Consider the following 24,949-nt stretch of genomic DNA (forward strand, 5'->3'; position numbering starts at 1 on the left):
CCTTCTTCCTCTTCTACCGTATATTGCCCCTCCCCTCTGCCCTCTTCCCACTGGTACTCACTAGTTTGTTCTTTAGATCCATGAGTCTATTTCTTTTTTATTATATTCACTAGTTTGTTGTATTTTTTAGATTCCAGATGTAAGTGATGGCATATGTTTGTCTTTCTCTGTCTGAGTTACTTCACTTAGTATGATAATCTCTTGATCCATTCATGTTGCTGCAAATGGCATTTTCATTCTTTTTTATGGCTGAGTAGTATTCCATTTTATTCCTCCTTTATCCAGTCATCTATTGATGATACTTAGGTTGCTTTCATATTGGCAATTGTAAATAATGCTGCTTTGAGCATTGTGGTGCATGTATCTTTTTGAATTAGTGTTTTCATTTCTTTCGGGTATACACCTAGAAGTAGAATTGCTGGGTCATGTGGTATAAATGTAAATTTTTTTTAAATTGAAAAATAAGTATTTAACTTTTTTTTTTTAGTATTTAACTTTTTAAAAAGAAACTTCATTCTTCTATTTTATTTTTAGGATGGCATTTATCATGACATGGGCTCACCTTATTTGTTTATTTACTTGACTGTTAAGAGAGGAATCTCATCTATTTTGTCTATCAGTGAATTCTCCGTGGCTGACACATATTCAGTGCTTAATAAATGTCACTGAATAATGAAAATGCCAGGGATTGTAGTGACCATGGTGTTATGATAGGTTTTGACCTTTGAGAACTTATGTTTAGAAAATTTAGCAGTTGCGCTCCTTGGTATTTACCTAAACATTAAAAACTTATGCCTACACAAAAACCTGTGCATGGATATTTATAGCAGCTTTGTTCATAATTGTCAAGAATTAGAAGCAACCAAGATGTCCTTCAGTGGGTGGATTGATAAATAAACTGTGGTCCATCCACATAATCGGGTATTATGATATTATTCAGTGCTGAAATGAGCTATCAAGTCATGAAAAAACAGGGAAGAAGCTTACGTGCATATTATTCAGTGAAAGAAGCCAATCTGAAATGGATACATACTATACGATTCCAAGTCTATGACATTCTGGAAAAGGCACAACTATGGAGACAATGAAAAGATCAGTGGTGACCAGGATTTGGGGAGGGAGTGATGAATAGGCAGAGATCAAAGGATGTTTATACCAGTGAAAATACTCTGTATGAGACCGTAATGATGAATACTTTTCATTATACATTTGTTCAAACTCATAGAATATACAAAACCAGGAGGGAACTGTGATGTAAACTGTCCACTTTGGGTGATAATGACGTGTCCATGTAGATTCACTGTAACAAATGTACCATCTGATGGAGGATGTTGATAATGGAGGAGGCTGCATGTATAGGTGGAGGAAGTAGATGGGGAAAACTTTCATATCTTCTCCTCAATTTTGCTGTGAACCTAAAATTACTCTAAAAATAAAAGTCTTTTTTTTTTAAAGATTACATTATGGTAGTGAAGACAGATACATCTTCTCAAAGCAGAGTATATAAATATACTTACTGGGCAGGCAGGAACATGTGTCTCAGAACCCAGCTGACTGGTAACTTTAGAATGCAAATTAACTGCCCCCACCCCCTATTTACAGGGTATCCTACTGGGTCTTTTGAGTGTGTTCAGAGAATTAAACACATATGTTGGGAACTCCTACCATTTTCCGGGCACAATGCCCGCTGCCATAGTCAGAACAGCAGAGTACAGGTGCACTGTTGTGCAGGTGACATGAACAGCCAAGAGAGGAAGTCAGGGTTTAGTCTCGTATTTACATTGAATAACCATCAGGCTTATCCTGGGGCATTTGTTCAATGTGATCATTGTTCAGTATTTCCCTTGCTTTTTTGGTCAGCTTTTAAAATAATGCCTAGAAATAGACTCATAAGAAAAAACAGAAGCCCTGAGACCAGAGACAGCCTTTTGCCCCATTTCTAGAAAGAACTCATGTGGCAAAAGCATCTCAGCCCAGTAGCTCAGAATTATCTAGAAATTTATAGGGAGAAAAATAATTTAAGTAAATGGTCCAACGTGCTGGAGAACAGTTCAGGCTTTCAAACACTCTTTCCTTCTTTTCTTCTTTCTTTCTCTTTCTCTCTCTTTCCCTCCCTGTCCTCCTATCGCCTCCCCTCATCCTACCTCCTTCTGCAAAACAACCATCACTGTCATCACGAGGGATCTGCTGAGACAGTGCTGGATGTGGTTCCTGGGGACCAGCTGCTGCTCTGGGTCCCGTCTCTCTGCCCTGCTCCCATCTCTCCTCCCCTTCCTTCTTGCTGGCACGGCTGAGCTGCAGCCATACTGTGCACTTAAAAGGTGTCTCAGCCTCACCTCAGGGGTCCCATGGTCCCACGGAGGAGGCTTAAACTTCTATCAAAGGACAAGTTTCCACGGGAAATAGAACTTCTGCGAAGCAAGTCCTTTTGGGAGGAGGCTGTGTTCTAGCTAGAGGGGAGAAGCAGCCAAGCAGTGTTCCTGCTTGACCCCTCCAAACACACACACAACACACACACAAACACACCTCCACCCCAGGGAAAAGAAAATTATCTAATGAATATCTCGCTGATCCCAATTCCCCAAAGGCAGTGGCTAATTATTAAATTGAGAGACTCGTGGAGCACTTTCCTAAATGGAAAGGCTTATCAAGAATAGATCAGAAAAAAAAAAAGAATAGATCAGGAGCAGGTAAAATTAATAGTTATAAACCCATTTCCATAGCAATGGACTTATTACCAGGCATGCCAGCTGCCTGAAAGTAAAAGACCCTTCTCCTTTGGTTTCAGGGAAATGACTTAAAAATCTGTGTGTGAAATGACTGACTGGATTGTCAATCCATTCGTGTTAACCTGGACTTGGGCAGGTTCGTATAGCTGGTCTGCAGGGGGACAGCACAGTGAAGGGGGGCAGCCCTCCCATACAGACCCTGCCCCCTTTGCCCAAAGACTGGTTACTTTGGCACTCCAAGGCCAGAGTGTGGATTTAGCTGGATTAAACTGCTGGTAACAGAGAGAGTTATGTTCGTTTTCTTCTAGTGCTGGATTTTCACTTTCTTGGCAGTAGTTTTTCTGAGGTTTACTGAATGCTGAGACCCAGGAGGCATTAGAAGCAGCTCCTTAGATCTGGTTACAAGCACAGAGGAGCCCAGAGAGAAATCAAGGATCTGATCTGATAAGGCCGAGCATCTCTTGCAGGAGGAGACTTGACCGATAAGTGGAGCATCCCGGTGATCAGAGAGGTGACTTTAGGCTGGAGTGTGGCGGCTGGGAAGGGGGGTGACTGAAGCCAAGAGCTGAGTGCCCAAGTCCCTTAGATTCTGAAGTCCCTCTGGCAGTGCCCCAGTAAACAGGGGAGCGCCTGTTGGGGGTTCCCATGTGAGCCCACTCCCATCCTCTCCTGAGGCCAGTCCTTTGTCCAACACATATTCCCTTCCCCGTGGAAAACAACGTGTGCAAATAGATACTTGATGATTTACCCACAACCAGCCAGCTGGGACTCCCTGGCAGTGTAACGTTAATACATTTATGTGTGTGTGCTAGTTGCTCAATTGTGTTTGACTCTTTGCGACCCCGTGGACTGTAGCCTGCCAGGTTTCTCTAACCATGGGATTCTCCAGGCAAGAATCCTGGAGTGGGTAGCCATCCCCTTCTCCAGGGGGTCTTCCTGACTCAGGGGTTGAACCCGGCCGCGTCACCTTCATTGCAGGCAGATTCTTTACTGTTTGAGCCACCAGGAAAGCCCTGATACGTTTATACTTCAATTTAAATGGCCGCTCTGTCGCACACAGTGATAGCAGAGAGTTTCTTAAACCCTTGGCTAAGTGGAAAAAATGTCGGGCATGACTAATTCTAATGTAGTGCTATTTGGGGTAGAATTCCATATCAGACAGGTCAGTGTCATGTATATCCACTTTTTTAAAAAATGGTGCTTCAGTTTAATTCTAAGTGTAATTTTGTAAGTAAGTCAGGTTATAGACATTACTTAATTTTTATTTCCCCCCATGTAAAAAATTTTCCACAATTAAAAAAATTTTATTGGGATAAAGTGAATTTATTGGGTTATAGCTGACTCATTGGAAAAGACCCTGATGAAAAGACCCTGAGGACTCTAGAGGAGAAGGGGGTGACATAGGATGAGATGGTTGATTGATGGCATTACCAACTCAACGGACATGAGTCTGAGCCAACTCTGGGAGATAATGAAGGATAGGGATGCCTGGAGTGCTGTAGTCCATAGGGTTGCAAAGAGTCAGACATGACTTAGTGACTGAACACCAAAACAGCTGATTTACAATAGTTTCAGGTATACAGCAAAGAGAATCTGTTATACATATATCCACTGTTTTTTAGATTGTTTACCATACAGGTCATTACAGAGTATTGAGTGAAGTTCCCTGTGCCATACAGTAGGTTCTTATTAGTTATCCATTTTATATATAATAGTTAGTATATGTCAATCTCAATCACCCAATTTATTCCTCCTCTCCTCTCCCTTTTTCCCATGGTAACCATAAGATTGTTTTCTATTATGTATCTGTGACTCTATTTCTGTTTTTGTAAACAAGTTCATTTTTACCTTTTTTTTTTTTTAGATTCCATGTATAACAATTTCATATGATATTTGTCTTTCTTACAAGGAGCTAGAGGGAAGATTTAAAGGACAAATTTACGATAGCTATTTTGTCAATACTGTGGTTTTCTTCCCGCCTAAAGTTTTCAGTGGGAGGGAGCTGTCCGTGATAGGAGATTCTGCTGGGCAAGAATCTCTACACCTGAGTGACTGAGGTTTTAGGAGCTATGAATCAGTCACACTTGCTGTTAACATTCCTTGGATCCAGGTACAGCTAGATTCAGGATGATAGACACAGACTTACGGAAGAAAGTCACTCACGAATCCCATGCTGGGTGGCTTTTTAACTCTCTGTTCAGTAACTTCTCCTGTCAGGACAGGAGTCAGCCTTTAATTTACGAGTTCATGTCAGCGATGAGAGGCTCTCCCTGTGTCGAAAGGTGCTGAGAATGGCACTTCTCCTTTTCACCTGTGTGTGCCCTGTCCACTTTCTCCCCCTCCTCCAAATATATGTACCATGTTGTAACTCCATGAAGGAAGGCAGGTGGGGATTTCTTACATTACATCCCATCCCATCCCATTTCAGGTGGACATGAAGAGTCCACCATGGTCCCTTACTGTGTGGCTTATAGTTGATATCACAAACCGTGCATGTTGTGGGGTCCTTTCCCAAAATTGGTCTCATCATGCTCCCACAAGTCCATGTAGTCACCGATGTTCTTCCCAAATTCTAAAGCTCAGAGTTTGAACCACGGGTCCACAGACACACAGGTAAGTAGCAATAGAAGCAGCCAGATCCAGGCTACGTCTCAGGGCTGGAGTGATGGTGGCCCTGGATGAAGGGTTTGGCCACGTCCTGTGTGTGGCCCTTGGATCATGGTGGAGGCACACGCGGGGCTGGGGAGGGCAGAGCTGTGACAGTGCCCAGAGATGCGGCGCGGTCTGAGCTGCTCCCTCGGGGAAGGACGGTCAGCTTTCCACAGCGCCCTGAAGACGGATGGTGCGTCCACTCTGAGGTGTGGGTCATCTGTGGCAGCCTGTGAATCAGGCTCTATCGACACTGCTGTGTGACTTGTTGAACTTGGCGATCCTTCTTCAGTTTGACAAAGAGGAATGTGGCAATTCATCTCGTGCTTGACATTCTGCTGAATCTCAGTTTTAAACTGCACTTTACCGTGTGTGTTTGTTTTCCAGAACAAATGGCTCCTTCTACGAGATCTTGCAAGTGGACTTCGGAGTTGACAACAGCAGTGGCCTGTCCGGCGCCCAGCAGATCACCTGGCAGGTGGAGTACCCTGTGGAGGACGCCCCGAGGGAGCTGGTCATCTCCGAGATCTTTGTCAGCCAGACCTCCTTTGTGGGCATCGTCCCACTTGCAATGGTGAGATGTCAGGCTGCAGAATCAGTGTCACAAAGATGTTTTCCTTAAGGCCTTTTTTTTTGCCTTGCCGTGTAATTTATGGGATCTTAGTTCCCCCACCAGTGATCAAACCCAGCAGTGGCTTCCCAGCAGTGAAAGCCCCAAATCCTAACAACTGAACTGCCAGGGAATTCCCTGAGTACATTTTTAATATTAAAACAATGAGCATTTTGTAATCTGCTGTTTTCTATGCACCTGATGAAGCTGTTTGAACAAGGGAAATGCACTTAAATTATATTTTATTTACCTGCTTGCCTTTAATGCCTCCTTAAAAACTATTCAAAGTTTGCTGCATAAATCCCTTTCCTTTGTGAATGCTGTTGAACCATGTCCTGGAGAACCTGTGTTTCTTTTTCTTTTTTTTGTCTCATCCTATATCCATCTCAGGACCAAGTGCTCCTGAGAGAAGATGGTTGCATTGAAATCCATCAGGCATGTGTGATGGGAACAGCTGCTCTGAGTCTATGCTGAGTGACCAGTTGACAGTGGCTGGTCAATTGCCCTGAGAGTTGCCACGTGGCTTAGGGATTGGAAAACTCTAAAATGTATATGGACAGAAGAGCCTTGTTGGGAACTGACCAGCTGAACCTGGATAGGGTCCCAGAGTCCATGAAACCATGTATGTTTCTGTTTCTGGCCTGTGGGTGGCCAGCTTTCTCCTCTGAGCTTGGCCAAAGCTCTATTCATGACCAGGCTCAGGGGCCACATCTGAGAACAAGGTCATGGACAAGGTTCCAGAACTTTAAAGGACAGTGCTGGTGTGTCCCAGGGAATAAACCCCAGGAGCACCATATTCCTAATACCCTTCCCCACACTGGAACTGTTCAAATGCATTCTGCACTGCTTTGACCTTCCTGTCTAGAACCAAAGAAAGAGGGTCCACACTCAGTGATTTCAGGACATTCTGGGAGTGCTTCTATCATCCATACTCAAGTTGGGTACCAGGGGTGAGATCCTTGCAGATAAAACCCTCTATCCTACAATTAACTCTGCAACTCCCATATCTGTGTTCTTGACTCTTCTCTCTCCTCCAAAACATGCTTGCCCCATCTCCCCACATCTGATTCCTTCTCTTTGGTTCAACCGATAGAGAGATACCATCCCCGACCACAGTGACCAAACTGGCTCTCCGTCCCCTTCCTCATCACCCTCTGTCCACATCCTCACCCTCATGGATCTTCTTCATGGATATTATCAGTGTTTGAGATTTAGGATTTATCATCTATCTTCCTCCCCAGAAGGAGAGATCCATGACTGTAGGCTTCTGGTCAGTTTTGTCCACAGCTGGGTCCCCAGTACCTAGAACAATGCCTGGGACACTTAGTATTTGTTGAATGAAGGACTGAATCCCATGCTGTAATCTGAGCTACTGGGATCATCTAGTTCTTGAAGGCTAGATAGATGGGGATGATCTGCATCAGCAGTGATCTGCATTTTGTTTGAGGGCAGTCACCTGGGGAAATGCTAACTGTGCCTCTTTCCCTTCCCTTCTGCTTCCCTATCCTGCCTGCCTCCTCTTTCCCTTCCCTTCTCTTCTTTTCTTTATGAAAGCATGAGTTGTTTCTTTTCTCCCCCACCCCCAGCTCCCCACTATGTCTCTCACTGTCTTTCACTTCTCTCTGGTTTTCTGTCCAATTACCCAGCTTTGAGCTTAGAGATTTCTTTCCAGGGGTGGCTTGGCATTTAGGGCTGCAGCCCACCATTCTGCTACAGTTCTTAAAACTAAAAAGCCCAGCTTGACTCATGCAGATTAAAAAAAAAGTTATCTTTCAAAAAGGTTGGAATCAAAAATGAACACACTTGATGAGTTTCTAGGCAGCTGGACACACAGGTTCAGGCTAGGAAAAAGCAAGAGATAATCAGACTCCTTTTTAGCCAAATTGACCTAAAACTTTATGCCAAGGCTTGGGCACAAATACTTCTCTATTGCAAACAATATTCATGTGTCTACTCTGTGTTCTGGTGAATGGTGATGAACAGATACACACAGTCTCAGCTCTCCGGGTCCTTGCATTCTAGGAGAAGAGAGTTCAGAGTACAAGAAACAAGTACATTTGACCACGGCAGATGCATGTGGTGCATGTGGTGCATGTGGATGACTGACCACCACCAGATGCATGCTATGGAGAACTTTATGCTGGGTCATAGAATAAAGAGACAGGGATGGGAGTGGACAGTGTCAAGTGATCAAGAAAACATCTGTCTAAGGATCTGATGTTTGCTCTGAGAACTAACTGACAAGAGGAATCAGCTATAGAAGGCTGTGGAGGAAGAGCATTGCAGATAGAGGGAACAGTGTGCATCTTCAAAAGGAAATAAGCTTGTTTAAGTTGAGGGACTGAAAGAAGGCCAAGCTGCTGGGATGCAGACAGCTGGGGAAAGGCACTGGAGAGAGATGAGCTTGGAGAGGAAGCCAGGGGCAGCTTTTCCAGGCCTTGGAAGTAACAGATGACATTTCACAGGTCTTCCAGTGTCTAGTTCTCGGTGTCTATATTAGTCTTCTCTTGCTGCTGTAGCAAATTACCATGAACAGACTGGCTTTGCGTGCATGCGTGCCAAGTCGTTTCAATCCTGTGTGACTCTTTGCGACCTCATGGACTGTAACCTGCCAGGCTCCTCTGTCCATGGGATTTCCCAGGGAAGAATAGTGGAGTGGGTTGCCGAGCCCTCCTCCAGGGACGTTCCCCACTCAGGGATTAAACCCACATCTCTTATGTCTCCTGCACTGGCAGTCGGGTTCTTTACCACTAGTGCCACCTGGAAAGCCCAGAGTGGCTTTAAACAAGACAAATGTATCTTACAATTCTGGAGGTCAGAAGTCTGAGATGGGTCTGCAGGACAAAATCAAGGTGTCAGCAGAGCTGCATTATTTTGGAAGCTCTAGGAATTTGTTCTTTGCCCTTTCCAGCTTCTGGAGGTGCCCACGGTACTTAGCGCACATCACTCTGACCTCTGCTTCCATCATACATCTCTTTCTCTGACTCAGAACCTGCTGCCTCCCTCTTATAAGGACTGATTACACTGGACCACCTGGACAATATTGCAGAACACTCTTCCCATCTCAGGATCCTTACCTCAGTGGCGTCGTCAAAGCCCCTTCGTCATGTAAGGTCACATATTCACAGGTTCTGGGATCAGGACGCAGATATATTTGCGGGGAAAGTTATTGACCTATTAGATGTATTAACTCATTAGACAGCAATCTTATAAGCAATCTTATATAATAGATAATAATCTATTATCCCATCATGTGGATAAGGAAACTGAGGAACAATAATAATAAATAAGTTGCCACAAGGTGCACACCTAGTTGTGCTATGGAGCTGGGTTTGTGTGGGTGTGTGTGTTTGTGGCACAAGTTTCCCTTTGAAAAGACTCCCCAGGCTCCACGCCCATCTTGGACTTGGACCAGGAGGAAATCGGTGACAGTCATAATGGGCAGGGACCCTGGGCTCCTTTTCTTCAGCGACAACTCAGATTTCCTAATCCCTGTTTCACAGGCGACAGAGGTTCAAACTGATCTGAGTGGATGGCACACTCAGACCTGAGGGGCACTCAGTGTCAAGCAGCACAGTGGTTAGAACACAGCCTCTGGATCTGGGTTCAGATCCTGCCTCTGACACTTAGCAGCCACGTGACCTTGGGGGAATGACTTAAGTGTTCTGCGGTGACTCAGTTTCCCCATCAGGAAACTGGCCCAGGATTGTGGTGATGTCACATGTGGGAATTTCTCAGAATAGAGCCTGGCATTACGTTAGTCATCAGAAATAGAAGTGGTGGCAGTTAGCTCAGAAGAGTAGCGCACACAGTGAAGGATAGAAGGGATTTCTGGCCCCATGGTGTTTTGAGGTCGTTGGATTAGACAGAACACCAGTGTGATGTGTACAGATTAGTTATCATAATGGGAGAGGGTGGGGGGGGGGTGCATGTCAGGGGAAGCCCAGGCTGGTGAATATTGACTGCAGCTTGCCCATGGGAACGCTACATTTCTGAAAGATATGCTTTTCTTTCTTTTTTTTTCCTGATTCTTGCTCACCACCCCCTTGCCCCCACTGCCACACACACACACACACACACCCCCAGGACAGAGTCACGTGAAACCATTTTAATGTATGATTTGTTGGCATTGTGCTCCCTTGACATCAGGGTTCAGGCTGCTGCCCCAATGACGGCAGTTCACTCCACTTGCCTTGTTGAAACTCCAAGCACTCTGTATGCCCTTGTTGTCCTGGGATGACTGTCCTGATGGTGCCAACCACTTGGGGACTTTAATCATGTGAAGCTCCTGCTTTCTCTCATGGAGTGTCTCTCACCCTCCCTCTGCAGGTGTTTTTCTCCTTTGCTTATTGGCTTGCATGTGGCCTAGGGTTCAGAGAGGACAGCCTTTGTCTTGGGAGTTTCCAGCCCTGAGCCAGCTCTAAGGAGAGATGGTTCCCCCCAGGGAAGGTCCAGCAGGCATCTTTGGGCCTCTTGGGGTCCCAGGGGGACCCACTAGGGGGTCTTAAGTAATTAAGTCATGAGTGTAACTCAGAAAGCTTTGAAAGCTTATCAGTGAGGTTTTTTCTGGTCCCTTGTCTTGTTTTATTTAAAACTTAAAAAGAAAATCTCAAGAGGGCTTGAATGCACCCTCCTAAAACCTCACAGGTAAGGCTCAAGTGTTCATTGACTACCCGCAATTCCAACCCTTTTCCCTGAATGAACTATGTTTTATCATTTTAATTTTCTCATCCAAGACTTTGTATCTACCTTCGTACACAGCTACCTGGCTGCAGAAAGCAAATGATTTTTTTTTTTTTTTTGCATAGCTGTGTTGGAAAACAAAGGGCATTGCATTGAGTATCACATTCTTTATAGCCAGCAATATGTCTTGGAGGCTTTTTCGTACCCAGATGAATGGAGCTGCCTCACTCATTTAAAAAAAAATTACTCTATAATATTCTGCTGTGGGCTTATCCATAGTCTGTTTCCCTACTGGTGAATATTTAGGTGGTTTCCATTTCTTTCTTTCTCTCGCTCTCTCATGGTTTTTTTGGTGGGACGGGGGGAGGTTACTACCATGCCTCTTGTAAAAATTTCATCTGGTTTGGAGGTAGAAGGTGGGTTTTACATCATGTGCCATATGGCAGTGGCTGTTAGATGCAAGAATGAGGATGGTGATCAGTCAGTAGTCTGTTTTGCAAGCTACACTAGTTTTCTGAGGTTTCCATGAAGAATTACCACCAACTGAATGGCTTAAAACAACAGGGATGGATTCTGTCATGGTTCTGGAGGCCAGACCGTCAAACCCAAGGTGTCAGCGGGCCCGACTGCCTCTGATGGCTTGAAGATTCTAGGTTCTTCCTGGCCTTCCAGCTTTAGTCATTCCTTAGCTTGGGGCCACATCACTCCCTTCTCAGCCTCTGTGTGTGTCAGCATCTCTGCATGTCCCCTCCTTATAAGGACCCAGTCATGGCATTTGAGTCCACCCTCAACCAGTACACCAGGCTTCCTGGGTAGCTTAGCTGGTAAAGAGTCTGCCTGCAATGCGTGAGACCCCGGTTCAATTCCTTGGTTGGGAAGATCCGCTGGAGAAGGGATAGGCTACCCACTCTAGTATTCTTGGGCTTCCCTGGTGGCTCAGATGGTAAAGAATCCACCTGCAATGCAGGAGACCTGGGTTTGATCCCTGGGTTGGGAAGATCCCCTGGAGAAGGGAATGGCTACCCACTCCAGTATTCTGGCCTGGAGAATTCCTAGACTGTATAGTCCATGGGGTCACAAAGAGCTGGACACAACTCAGCAACTTTCACCACTTTCATCCAGTATAACCTCATCTAACTAATTATATCTGCACAGACCTTCTTTCCAAATAAGGTCACATTCTGAGATTTCAGTGGACATGAATTGGGGGCAGGGGACACTATTTAGCCCACTATAGGGCAGGAAGGGGGAGGGGTGCACATATGCCATGGACTTGTCCACTAAGATCTGGATGGGATTTGGGGCAGCTACATCCTACACCTTCAGCATCTTCAGTGAGATTGGATGTTCTGGATAATGACTCTAAAAGCTATCAGGTCTTTAGTCATTAACTCAGCTACAAAGTGTTCACATTCAGTAGTGTTGATTAGACTTCATTTCCCAGGACAAGAAAGAGATTCCAGTACTCTTGAAAGGTATTTTTTGTGGAAGCCTGACTTCAAAAGTCCATCCAGAAGACCCGAGTCTCCCTTCTTCCACCAAAACAAATCTGTGAGTATAATTACTTGTTGGAGATTGCATAGAACACCTTGCTGTGGGAATCCAGAATAAACCTGACTCAGCTCTGTCTTCAAGCCTTACTTACATATAAGAAAAACAGGATGGTCGGCAAACTTGGTTCCCTTGGTTATATAGACAGTTTCACCTGACTGATCCAACATGTTCACAGCTGAAAGGAGTAATTTTAAATTGTCCAGCTGAAGGTATGTCTAGTGGATGTACTTTACAAATGACCAGAAATAAGCATCTTGGTCAGATAAGACTGAAGACATTCACTTTGTAAGTGCCGCCATATGCGTCTGTCTAAAGTGTGGGATGCAGGTCAACTCCCCACAGCCAAGCATGTGATGCCAACGAGCCTATTCAGAGAACCTATCTCCAAAATTGCCCCGTAGCTGGATGGAGATGCTCTATCATTTCCTAACTGACTTAAAAAAATAAGAATATAAAAAGATTTGTTCTTGAGGAATGAAATGGAGTCAGCAAACTGGAAAAGGAGAAGGAAGAAACCCATTAAGATATTTGGTTCCTTTGATCTGTGTCTTTTTTGGTGAAACTTGGCTGACATACAATACCTGAAGATGATCAGGAAAAACAGAACCAAGAAGCAAGTCTAGGAAAGAAACTGGTGACTGTCAGTTGAAGGAACAAAGTGATAGAAGTCTGGGTGTTTCTGTTGCAGGAATGTGACATGACAAATTTCTAAGGCTGCGTCAATACCATGAATATTTATGACCTATCTCACCAAAAACGTCTGTTGGCCAGCGCATTCATCAAAGATTCCTGCTTGGGAATTGTTCTGTTTTGTTGGGTAACGAGCCCTGAATGACAAAATTGAGAGCGATTAAGTGAAGGGTTTGTGCTTCTGTTTTACATGCCCTTAGAGGTGGTAAAATCATCAAAAGGCTGTATTCTGAAGTAAATTTCTTTTGGAAAAACTTCTTTTCCTATTGGTGGGTGAACTGGATTATTTATCAAAATGTGGGGTTGGGGATATGCAAGCATTTGTGGGTACTGACTTCCAGGGGCCACCTCTGAGGCTCCTGTTTGGAAATGACAAACCAGAGTCCTTGCAAACCAAAAGACTTTGCCTGCCTCTGTCCTGGTCAGTGAAGGGACAACCCCTTCTCCGCAGCTGGGGAAATGTGGAGGCGTGAATACTTTGGCCACCTGATGTGAAGAGCCGACTCATTTGAAAAGACCCTGATGCTGGGAAAGATTGAAGGCGGGAGAAGAAGGGGACGACAGAGGATGAGATGGTTGGATTGCATCACCAACTCAATGGACATGAGTTTGGGTAAACTCCGGGAGTTGGTGATGGACAGGGAGGCCTGCTGTGCTGCAGTCCACGGGGTTGCAAAGAGTTGGACACAACTGAGCAACTGAACTGAACTGTGTGCCTGAGAGACGTCAAAGTGCCACAACTAAAATCTGACCTGCCATTTCCTTAAGCTTTGTGACCTGAGCCTGCCTTTGGTGCCTCAGTCATTCTATCTGTAAAAGGGGTACTAAAATTCTCACTAGGGCAACCTCAACAGGTTACTTTGAGGATTCAATAAGGCAACATTATATTCAGTTTTTATTACAAAGTAAGAATATGATAGATGTTATCAGCTTCTTTTCATTAGAATTCCATCGTGCTTAAACAGGAGACACTTCAGAATAGTGATGAAATTAAAATATTTCCTAACAGGGTGGCACTAACCATTGCCCTCCCCCCACCCATGGGCATAGATGCAGCCTCTAATTAATTGTTGTAGCCTCTCCCCTCCCCCCAGGGCATGCCAGCTGTACATTAAATCTTCCTGAGAGAAACGGCAAGTTAAAGTTCAATGCATTTTTTTTTTGCATAGTTTATTGCGGAGTCCAGCACACCTTTTCCCAAACCGCTTTAATTTTGCAAACTGCCAAGATAGCGTTTATGGTTGACTTCAATTTTTCCCGAGGAGAGGGGATCACGGGCGGCAGTCCCCGGGGTGCCCACTAGATGGAGCTCACAGACCGACCAGCTCGTGACCACGCAAGCCCTGCGCTCCCCTCCCCCAGGCTCCCTGAACCCCTGCCCCGCTGGCCCAGTGTTCTCCCCGTCCCCCTACGGCTTCATCCGGCCATTTGTTCACCTTGAAGTCCCGGTTGGCTTCAACTATGGGAATGTAGGTCCCTCCTTCGGCCCTACCCAGCGCTCAGCACAGCACCTGAGACTCACCTGGTGCACACCTGGTCCACAGCATCCGGCCTCTTGGAAAGGTGCTGCCTCCCCGCCAGCACCACCGCCTGCCCTGCGGCTGAATGAAGCCGGCGTGTGACTTCTTTTTCTGAAAGGTTTTATCATTTTACTTTTAAATAACATGTATTCAATAAGTGTTAAAACAGAAAAAAGGGCAAATCCCAGCGCCCCCTGTATGACATCAGTGATATTAGAGAATCATCATTCCAGACGGGTCACATCCACGAATCCACAGCCAGAGGAATGGCTGGTGGATAAATAGTGGTTGGACCCCATATTTTATAACAACAAAATCCTACTCTAGGCTGTATTTTATTTGCGAAAGTGTTAAATTCCTTTTTATTTATAGATGCAAGAAGACAAAGAAGTAGACTCCTTGTATTTCATAAAACAAACAAGAAAAAAACGTTAGCTGACAAGAAAATTTGAATTTTAAAATACCTTGGTAATTTAAGAAAGAAAAGTTCGTAGAAGAAAACATACCAAGGCTTGGAACTATTATTATCATTATTAGTAGTATTACTAAAAATGCTACTTGTCATCTCCACCATCATCACCACACCACCTCTATTTCTTCCACAACACAATTTTAGCCAGTGATGTCAACTCTTTAATTGGAAAGTAGAAGAAATAACTCTCTGAGATTTCTTGCCATTTCCCCATCTGGATATTATTGGTTTTGTAAGTTTTACATTGTTAACGTCTGTAACGTTGATAACCTCTGTGGAGCCTGGTTCCTATGTGTCCCTTTTGTTAACTCTGATGCTGGGAAGCCAGTCTTGCTTGCTTCATCTTTTACCCCAGCCACTTGCTTCTTTCCATCCTCAGAGATGGTGTGGGACTGATATCTGCTGATGGCCTTTTTCTGTTGTTGCTGTGGACTGCAATGCTTTTATTCCTTTATTTCCATTTTAATGTGATCTAGAGGATAAATGAGATTAGTCTGATGGTTCGTCCACCATAATCCCAACATTCTTTAGAAACTGTAGAATGTGGTTCAGATTTAAGGGGTAGGTTGTCAGTCAATCCTTCACACACCTGCCAGAGTCCTGTGTGCCACGCACTGGGGTGGGAGCTGGGACGGATAAGGGAGACAGTTCTTGGCACTGGTGATGTCAGCAAAGGCTTTCTGCCCAAGAACAGAAATGTGTGTGTTTGTGTGAAATTGCTTTAACAAAGGACAAAATATTCTATCCTGCAATGAAAGACCAAGTTAAAACCCTGACATCCTTGGGTGGAGTAATTGTGCCTTTATTGATTTAGACTCAGCAGGGGAAGCTGCTGGTTCTTTTCTGAGAGAAGGAGCATGGTATTGAGAGAAGACCAGGGGACGGGGCGCTGTAGACCTCGGGCCACCCACCCCACCCTCCCCCTCTCCCATTTTTGCAGAACGAGCGTTGACCCTAGGAGGTGCCCACCCTTGGCTGGTGAAGGTTATGAGGTCCTGCTCTCTCTGCAGGAGGGGAGCTCACTGATGGAGTCAGCCTCAGGGACTATCTTATCCAGGGAAATCAGACTGGATGGAAGGCGGTCTAGTTTGGAGAGCGCTGAGCTCTGCCTGGGACTCACGTCCATCTCCGAGCTCCCTGTGGTCCCCCAGGGCTGCCCAGAGATCCCATAGTAGAGACCGCTGTGCGGGGAGTTGGGGGTGTCCACACAGGACGAGTTGCCCTGCTTCTGCCTCCACGTGGTGGGCTGGCCCCCGACCTTCTATTCCTCTGGCCCTGGAGGAGAGAAGAAACAGGAACTCGAGGTGAGGCTGATGCTGCCACGTCTTCCTTGGGGTGGTGACGGGCAGCCACCCGGGTGGTTACATGTCAGAGCCAAAGAGAAGTTGCTGGTAATGAAAAGGCATTGTCCCCAGGGAGAAGGCCTTCAGTCTGCATCTCCCAGTTGAATGGAGACAGGGAAAGAGCAAGAGTCACAGCCAGGAACTCGCCCAGCCCCCAGCCCCAGGCTCCACGGGTTCTTTGGGATCATCAGCCTCCTGAGGACAGGCACACAGTCACACGTTTATAAAACTCCACGGTACCTGCAACAATGCTGCCAATGCCACAGGTCAGGAACTTGACGTCAGTTCCTGCAGGACTGTGTTCACACGTGAATGGGTGGGCAGTGGGTGTGAGAGCGAAGAGGGGAATGGGGACAGGAGAACGGGGCTCATTCTCCCCATCTCCCTCACCCTAATCCCCAAAGTGCAGTGTGATTGAGCGTGAACCAGTTGGATCATGATCTTTACATCTGAAGGAAAGACCCTAACATCAGTAGACTAGGCGTTAGTGATAAAACCCAGAGAGGAAAAATAGAAACAAGGCAAACAGAAACAAAGAACAGGATCTCAGAAAGAAGCCTGCACTCTCATGTACACTGTGGCACTATTCACAGTATCCAAGGTTGGAAACAAATGTCTTTTGACAGATGAATGGATAAAGTGGTGTACACGTGCAATGGAATATTTTTTAATAGCCTTAAAAAAGAAGGAAATGTTATCATATGCAATGACAAGGATGAATCGGGAGGACATGATGTGAAGTGAAATAAGCTGTTTACAGAAAGACAAATACTGCATGATCCTGCTTAGATGAGAAATCTGTAATAACCAACCTCTTAGACACAGGGAGTAGAATCGTAGTTGCCAGGGGCTGGAGGGAGGAGGAAGTGGGATATTGCCGCTTAGGAGGCTTCTGAGGTGGCTCAGTGGTGAAGACTCCACCTGCCAGTGCAGGAGACTCAGGAGAAGAAAGTTTGATCTCTGGGTTGGGAAGACTCCCTGGAGTAGGAAATAGCAACCCACTGGAAGATTCCATGGACAGAAGAGCCTACATGGGCTCCAACCCATGCAGTCAAAAAGAGTTGGACAGAACTGAACATGCATGCATGCATGCAGGCAGGCAGTTAACAGATATAAAATTTTAGTTAGGCAAGATGAACAAGTTCTGAAGATCTGCTGTGCAGTTATTGCAGAGGTGTAGGCAGGATGGAATGGGGCATACACCAGGAACAGTGCTGAGACATTATCAAAGAGCGGAATTGCAAGTGTCCTTTTTGTTGGGGAGCCCTCAAGCTAATCCTTCTGTTGCCCTGCGAGAAAACAGTTTGAGGACTGTGGAATTCCTCACGAGTTAGGAATTAAGAATTGACAAGCAGCTACATTTGTCATCACCCAACATCCCCTTTAAAGTTGCCTCTACATAATGGGAAATGGTTAGTCCCAAGTTTCTCAGAAGAGATGATTGGGTATCAGCTATATTTGAAAACATCACTGCATTAAGACAGACTTTGTCCTCTGCTGTGATATATTGTTTATCATCGTGGAGATTAATTATGCTTGTTGTGACGATAAGCAGTGTGTTGAAACAGTGCCAGGTGTTTTCTGGGTTCATCTCTGGAATTAGTGAGGGCTATTGATTCTCAGCGAGTCTGCCTCCTGGCTCTGTGGACCCCCCTACTCTCTTAGGTTTCAGCCTGCCTTTCAGTCAAAACAGTTCTTGGAGAGCTTTCTTGTACATGGCACAGGCATCATAGATAGGAGCTAATTGCTCTTGTTCCTGCTCATTGAGGTGAGAAGGTGGGAAACAGGTCAGCAACAGCCCTTCTTGACAATGGGTTTCCACCCTCTGCTCAATGGGAACACGGCCCAGAGCTTTCTATAATCCCTCAGGAACACTTGGTCACTCTACTATGTTGATCTAGAGATCCCAGATATGATGGAAGGTCTTCAGCACTGGCCTGGGAGACACATTTTACATTTTACTTTCTAGTTCATTCCTATTTCGCTGTGTAATGTTAAGCACATTCCTTAACATCTCTGTTTTCATCTCTTTTCTTAAAAATTCAGATTCTGCTGAAATGAACTAGTGTAACCATTTAGGAAACCTTTTCAGATAGGTCAGTTTCGCTCATCATAGATTCTTCTAACAATTTTTATTGGAGTGTAGTTGCTTTACAACACTGTGTTAGTTGCTGCTGTACAGCAAAGTGAACCAGCCTTACATACACACACACATCCCCTCTTTTTGGATTTCCTTCCCATTTAGGTCACCACAGGGCATTGAGTAGTTCCCTGGGTTCTCATTAGTTATCTGTATTATACATACCAGTGTATATATGTCAGTCCCAATCTTCTCATTTCCCCTCCCTCCTTTAGCACCTTGGTATCCACACCTTTGTTCTCTACATCTGTGTCTCTCTTTCTGCTTTGCAAATAGATTCATCTGTACCGTTTTTCTAGACTCCATATATATGTCTTACTATATGATATTTGTTTTTGTATAGGTCTATCCACGTCTCTGCAAATGGCACAAATTTGTTCCTTTTAATGGCTGAGTAGTATTCTATTGTATATATGTACCACATCTTTTTTATCCATTAATCTATTGATGGACCTTTAGGTTGCCTCCATATCCTGGCTATTGTAAGTAGTGCTACAATGCATATTGGGGTGCACATGTCTTTTGGAATTATAGTTTTCTCTGAGTATATGCCCAGGAGTGATCATAGATTTAGAACACCCAGAAGAGGGAAAGTTAACATCATAAATAGTATCATATTGTTATATTAAGAGATGAAGGGAAATTCAGAGTACAAAGGCTCCTGAACCTTTAAGAACATTTAGCAAGCCCTATGCCAGTTTTTATTTTATTGCCCATCAGCTCCTACTCTGACCTTCTCTGCCTGCCTTGCCCTCTTGGAGCTGGACTGTGCAAACATTTTTGCTTTTGTCAGATGGTGTAATATTGGGCTTTTCCAGAAGTGGCCACTGAAGAGACAGGGCAAGATGTACCAGGGGACAGGGCTTTCTAACTACGATATGGTCTTGTTTTCATCCCCTGTGGTACAGCTCCCAGCAGCATGCAAAGACCCTGTGATACTCACTCTCCAGGGAGTTTCACTGACTCACAGGTGGGTGATTTCCTGCTCACCTACTGGGGACCACCTTACCCATGGCACTTAGTACAATCTCTACCAGCCAGTGGGCTGCAGCCACACCCTCTGCAGTGTCTGAATCAGCCTTGGAGACTTGCGGAGCGGGTGCTCTTCATGTTTAATCCTTTCTTGGACACCCTCCCTCAGATCTAGAGCTGGTCTCTAGGGCTGACATCTGCCTTATATTCTCTAGAGTTCTTTTATTTACCCACATTTCGTTAGTTAGAAATTCCCATCTGGGAAGGAAATTTGAGGGAGAATAGATACAAGTATTTGTATGGCCGAGTCCTCTTGCTGTCCACGTGTAACTGTCACAGCATTGTTAACAGGCCATGTGCAGGCATGCTAAGTCGCTTCAGTCGTGTTCGACTCTCTCCAACCCGATGGACTGTAGCCAGCCAGGGTCCTCTCCCTGGGGATTCTCCAGGCAAGAATACTGGGGTGGGTTGCCATGCCCTCCTCCAGGGGATCTTCCCGACCCAGGGATCAAACCTACACGTCTTATGTCTCCTGCAATGGCAGAGGCTTCTTTACCACTAGCACCATTGGGAAGCACCCTAACAGGCTATATTCCAATATAAAATAAAAAGTTTAGAAAAGAGATATTTCTATCTTAAATTTTTCCTGATCAAATGACTGATGTGGTTTCTGTCTCCTGACTGGACTCTGATATATTACCATATATGGTTAAGTATCAGCATCAAGGTTTCCCAGGTGGCTGAGTGGGGAAGAATCCGCCTGCCACTGCAGGAAACATGGGTTCAGTGCCTAGGTTGGGAAGATCCCCTGGAAGAGGGCAGGACAACCCTCTCCACTGTTCTTGCCTGGGAATTCCCTTGGACAGAGGAGCCTGGCGGGCTACAGTCCATGGGGTCACAGAGTTGGATATGACTAAACACAACAACAACATTGACATCAAGAGACATTAATTTTTATTTCCCATAACCAATTCTTATTTGATTGATCATGTTTAAATATGTTTCCCCTGCATCCTTTCAGGCTACCTTTTCAGTGAATGAAAGCATGATTATCTTTAAGCGTTGCTAGAGTATAACATACACCAAAAACTAATCACACCATTTCTTTTTCATACGCTTGATGGTTTAGACTGAAGATTCTTACTCTTTTAGTTTCGAGATCACATGGGGAGCTAGTTTTTTAAATTATTTATTTGTATGTGTGTGCTCAGTTGCTTTAGTCATGTTCAACTCTTTGCAATCCCTATGGACTGTATCCCACCAGGCTCCTCTGTCCATGGGTTCTCCAGGCAAGAATACTGGAGTGGGTAGCCACGCCCTTCTCCAGGGGATCTTCCTGACCCAGGGATCAAACCCACGTCTCTTATGTCACTTGTATTAACAGGTGGATTCTTTACCACTAGCGCCACCTGGAAAACCCCCCAAATTTTTTATTAAATTTTTTTTTTTTTTGGCTGCCCTGGGTCTTTGTTGCTGCACAAGGGCCTCTCTTATTGCAGAGCACAGGCTGTAGGGGACACGGGCTCAGTAGTTGTAACGCACAAGCTTAGTTGCCGTGTGGCACGTGAAATCTTTCTGGACCAGCGATCAACCTGTACCCTGCATTGTCATGTGGATTGTTAACCAATGGACCACCAGGGAAGCCCAGGGAGCTACTTTAAAATGTGGATTCTTAGGCCTCACACCTAGAGGCTGAGTTACTCTGATTTATCATTATATGGCCTTTCTGTGTACATTTTCCACCCTTAATCCTTAAAACCATCCTGTTAAATGCCTTGATCTCATTTTACTGCTTTGTGGCTCGGAGATGTATCTTGTAGGCAGATGAAGGGTTGGGTTGGGGTCAGAAACCAAGCCCTGGGTTTTGATCCAAGGGCGTATTTCCTTTCCACTAAACTGCTTTTCTAGCACAGAATGAAACCTCTTTTCTGTGTCTTTCATGTAAGTGATGAGGAAATTGAGTCAGGCAAATAATTTCACTTTTCACAATATTTTTTCTCATCGAAGAGAATTCATGAAACAGAGACACTTATAAAGAAGAAAATGAAATCATCTTTTTTTCCCCATTGCCTAGAGGTGTGTTGTGACACATCTAATTCTAATTTCTTTTCTGTGCATCTATGTAGTCTTTAACAAGAGATGATCATATTTTAGTTTTTACCCTTTCCATTTTTAAAAAATTTTATAGTTGGACTGGTTTGCTGCTGTTGTGTAATAAAGTTCCCTAGAATTCAGTGGCTTAAAACCATAGTCATTTAGGGTCACTCATATAGTGGCTGGACAGCTGTGGTGATTGGGCTTGCAGGGGACAGTTCAGCTGGGGTGGTTGCAGGGGGTACCTCTGGGCCACGTGTCTCATCCTTCTCCTGGGACCAGCCTAGCTCTGTTCTTTTCATGGCCACAATGGACACACAGGAGGGCAAGCAGACTTAGCCATAAAGAAGAATGAAATAATGCCGTTTGCTGCAACGTGCATGGACTTAGAGATTATCATACTAAATGAAGTAAATCAGACAAAAGATAAATACCATAAGATATCACTTCTATGTGCAATCTAAAATATGACATAAATGAACTTACCTACAAAACAGAAAAAGACTCACAGACTTTGAAAACACGCTTGTGATTGCCAAGAGGGAGGAGAGGTGGGGAGGGATAGACTGGGAGTTTGGGATTAGCAAATGCAAATTGGTATATAGAGGATGGATAAACAACTAGGTTCTACTGTATAGCACAGGGAACTATATTCAATATCCTGTGATAAAGCATAGAGGAGACGAATATGAAAATGAATGTATATATGTAAGACTGAACCATTTAGCTGTATAGCAGAAATTAACACAACATTGTAAATCAACCATATTTCAGTAAAATCAGTAATAAAATAGAGGACAAGCAGAAATAAATGCAGTGCCTTGCAGCCTGGGCTGAGAACTGGAACACTGTTTCTTCTGCCTCCTTGCCACAAGAGGACAAATGATTTTCTTTTCTGCCTCTCACTCCAGTCTCCTACATGCTAAGGAGAAATAACCTCTCAATTTCTCGTGAATTCCTCTCAGTAATAGCTCCTGTCACTTTGCATTATCTATGTATACTCAAGCTCATTTAAAACACCATCTGATAAAATAACCTGTATAATTTTGTTCACAGATGACTATGAGCAAAAAAATAATGATTCCTTTATTAGATCATAGCACTCTATTTGATGCGGGCTCTAAGCTCCTGATGAAAATGTTGAATAGCTTCAACTTCCCACAGAAATGGAAATGAAGAGAAGAATCCAGTCTGGGTTAAAGCCAGTGACTGGAACTCTGGCGGTTCGGTGGTCTCCTGGGAGGACTGGGTTTTTTTTCTCAGCAGAGATGGAGAGAGCGGTCATTTAGACTGAGATTTGATGAGGTAAATGTGGCCCCACCTTTTATCTGGCTCTTTAAAAAAAAATTATTTATTTTATTTGGCTATGCTAGACCTTAATAGTGACATGTGGGATCTTTGATCTTCATTGTGGCATCCAAGAGTTTTAGTTGCAGCATGTAAACTCTTAGTTGCTGCATATGGGATCTAGTTCCCTGACCAGGGATCAAACCCGGGCCCCTTGCATTGGGAGCTCAGAGTCTTAGCCACCGGACCACCAGGAAAGTCCTTGGCTCCTTTTTTAAAAAATTACTTCATGTTGTCCGTGTATTTCCGAGCTCTGGTCCCGAGAGAGCAGGGCCCCTGAGACTCCTGCTGTGATGTAATCTCATTGTAAGAAAACCAAAAGTAACACGTCCAAAAACCACCTCATCACGCTCCCAGTCCCTTCCTTGTGCTTGCAGAGACCCCACCACATGGGCCTCCTTCCTTTTCTCTGCTTCCTTTTCTTGAAATGGCACTACTTTATTTCTCTATAAGGTTCTCTGTACCTGTTTCTTGGACAGTGGTTTAACCTCAGATTGTACATAAGCTTCTAGAGCAGTGTCTTTGTTGCTTCATTTCATGCTATTTGAAATCCTTTTCTGTGGTTTTCAGTTCAGTTCAGCTCAGTCACTCAGTCGTGTCCGATTCTTTGCAACCCCTTGAACTGCAGCACTCCAGGCCTCCCTGTCCATCACCAACTCCCGGAGTCCACCCAAACCCATGTCCATCGAGTCGGTGATGCCATTCAACCATCTCATCCTCTGTTGTCCCCTTCTCCAACTGCCCTCAATCTTTCCCGGTATCAGGGTTTTTTCCAATGAATCAACTCTTTGCATCAGGTGGCCAAAGTACTGGAGTTTCAGCTTCAACATCAGTCCTTCCAATGAACATCCAGCACTGACCTCCTTTAGGATGGACTGGTTGGATCTCCTTGCAGTCCAAGGGACTCTCAAGAGTCTTCTCCGACACCACAGTTCAAAAACATCAATTCTTCAGCGCTCAGCTTTCCTTATAGTCCAACTCTCACATCCATACTTGACCACTGGAAAAACCATAGCCTTGACTAGACGGACCTTTGTTGGCAAAGTAATGTCTCTGCTTTTTAATATGCTATCTAGGTTGGTCATAACTTTCCTTCCAAGGAGTAAGCGTCTTTTAATTTCCTGGCTGCAATCACCATCTGCAGTGGTTTTGGAGCTCAAAAAAATAAAGTCAGCCACTGTTTCCACTGTTTCCTCATCTATTTGCCATGAGGTGATGGGACCAGATGCCATGATCTTAGTTTTCTGAATGTTGAGCTTTAAGCCAACTTTTTCACTCTCCTTTTCCACTTTCAACAAGAGGCTCTTTAGTTCCTCTTCACTTTCTGCCATAAGGGTGGTGTCATCTCCATATCTGAGGTTATTGATATTTCTCCCGGCAATCTTGATTCCAGCTTGTGCTTCTTCCAGCCCACCATTTCTCATGATGTACTCTGCATATAAGTTAAATAAGCAGGGTGACAATATACAGCCTTGATGTACTCCTTTTCCTATTTGGAACCAGTCTGTTGGTCCATGTCCAATTCTAACTGTTGCTTCCTGACCTGCATACAGGTTTCTCAAGAGGCAGGTCAGGTGGTCTGGTATTATCATCTCTTTCAGAATTTTCCACAGTTTATTGTGATCCACACAGTCAAAGGCTTTGGCATAGTCAATAAAGCAGAAATAGATGTTTTTCTGGAACTCTTTTGCTTTTTTGATGACCCAGCAGATGGTGGCAATTTGATCTCTGGTTCCTCTGCCTTTTCTAAAACCAGCTTGAACATCTGGAAGTTCATGGTTCATGTATTGCTGAAGCCTGGGTTGGAGAATTTTAAGCATCACTTTACTAGCGTGTGAGATGAGTGCAATTGTGCAGTAGTTTGAGCATTCTTTGGCATTGCCTTTCTTTGGGATTAGAATAAAAACTGACATTTTCCAGTCCTGTGGCCACTGCTGAGTTTTCCAAATTTGCTAGCATATTGAGTGCAGCACTTTTACAGCATCATCTTTCAGGATTTGAAATAGCTCAACTGGAATTCCATCATCTCCACTAGCTTTGTTCGTAGTGATGCTTCCTAAGGCCCACTTGACTTCACATTCCAGGATGTCTGGCTCTGGGTGAGTGATCACACCATTGTGATTATCTGGATCGTGAAGATCTTTTT

General features: G+C 44.5%; 1 protein-coding gene across 1 annotated transcript in view; it reads left to right on the plus strand.

The window, feature by feature from the left end:
• TMEM132B (transmembrane protein 132B) overlaps nucleotides 1–24,949 on the plus strand; it is a 383,675-nt gene that overhangs the window by 292,779 nt on the left and 65,947 nt on the right. Inside the window, exon 4 of the mRNA XM_043902095.1 lies at nucleotides 5,766–5,952. Within this exon, the coding sequence (XP_043758030.1) occupies nucleotides 5,766–5,952 (187 nt within the window). The remainder of the gene's footprint in view (nucleotides 1–5,765; nucleotides 5,953–24,949) is intronic.

This window comes from Cervus elaphus, chromosome 5, assembly GCF_910594005.1.
Source record: "Cervus elaphus chromosome 5, mCerEla1.1, whole genome shotgun sequence".
NCBI classification, from domain to species: domain Eukaryota; kingdom Metazoa; phylum Chordata; class Mammalia; order Artiodactyla; family Cervidae; genus Cervus; species Cervus elaphus.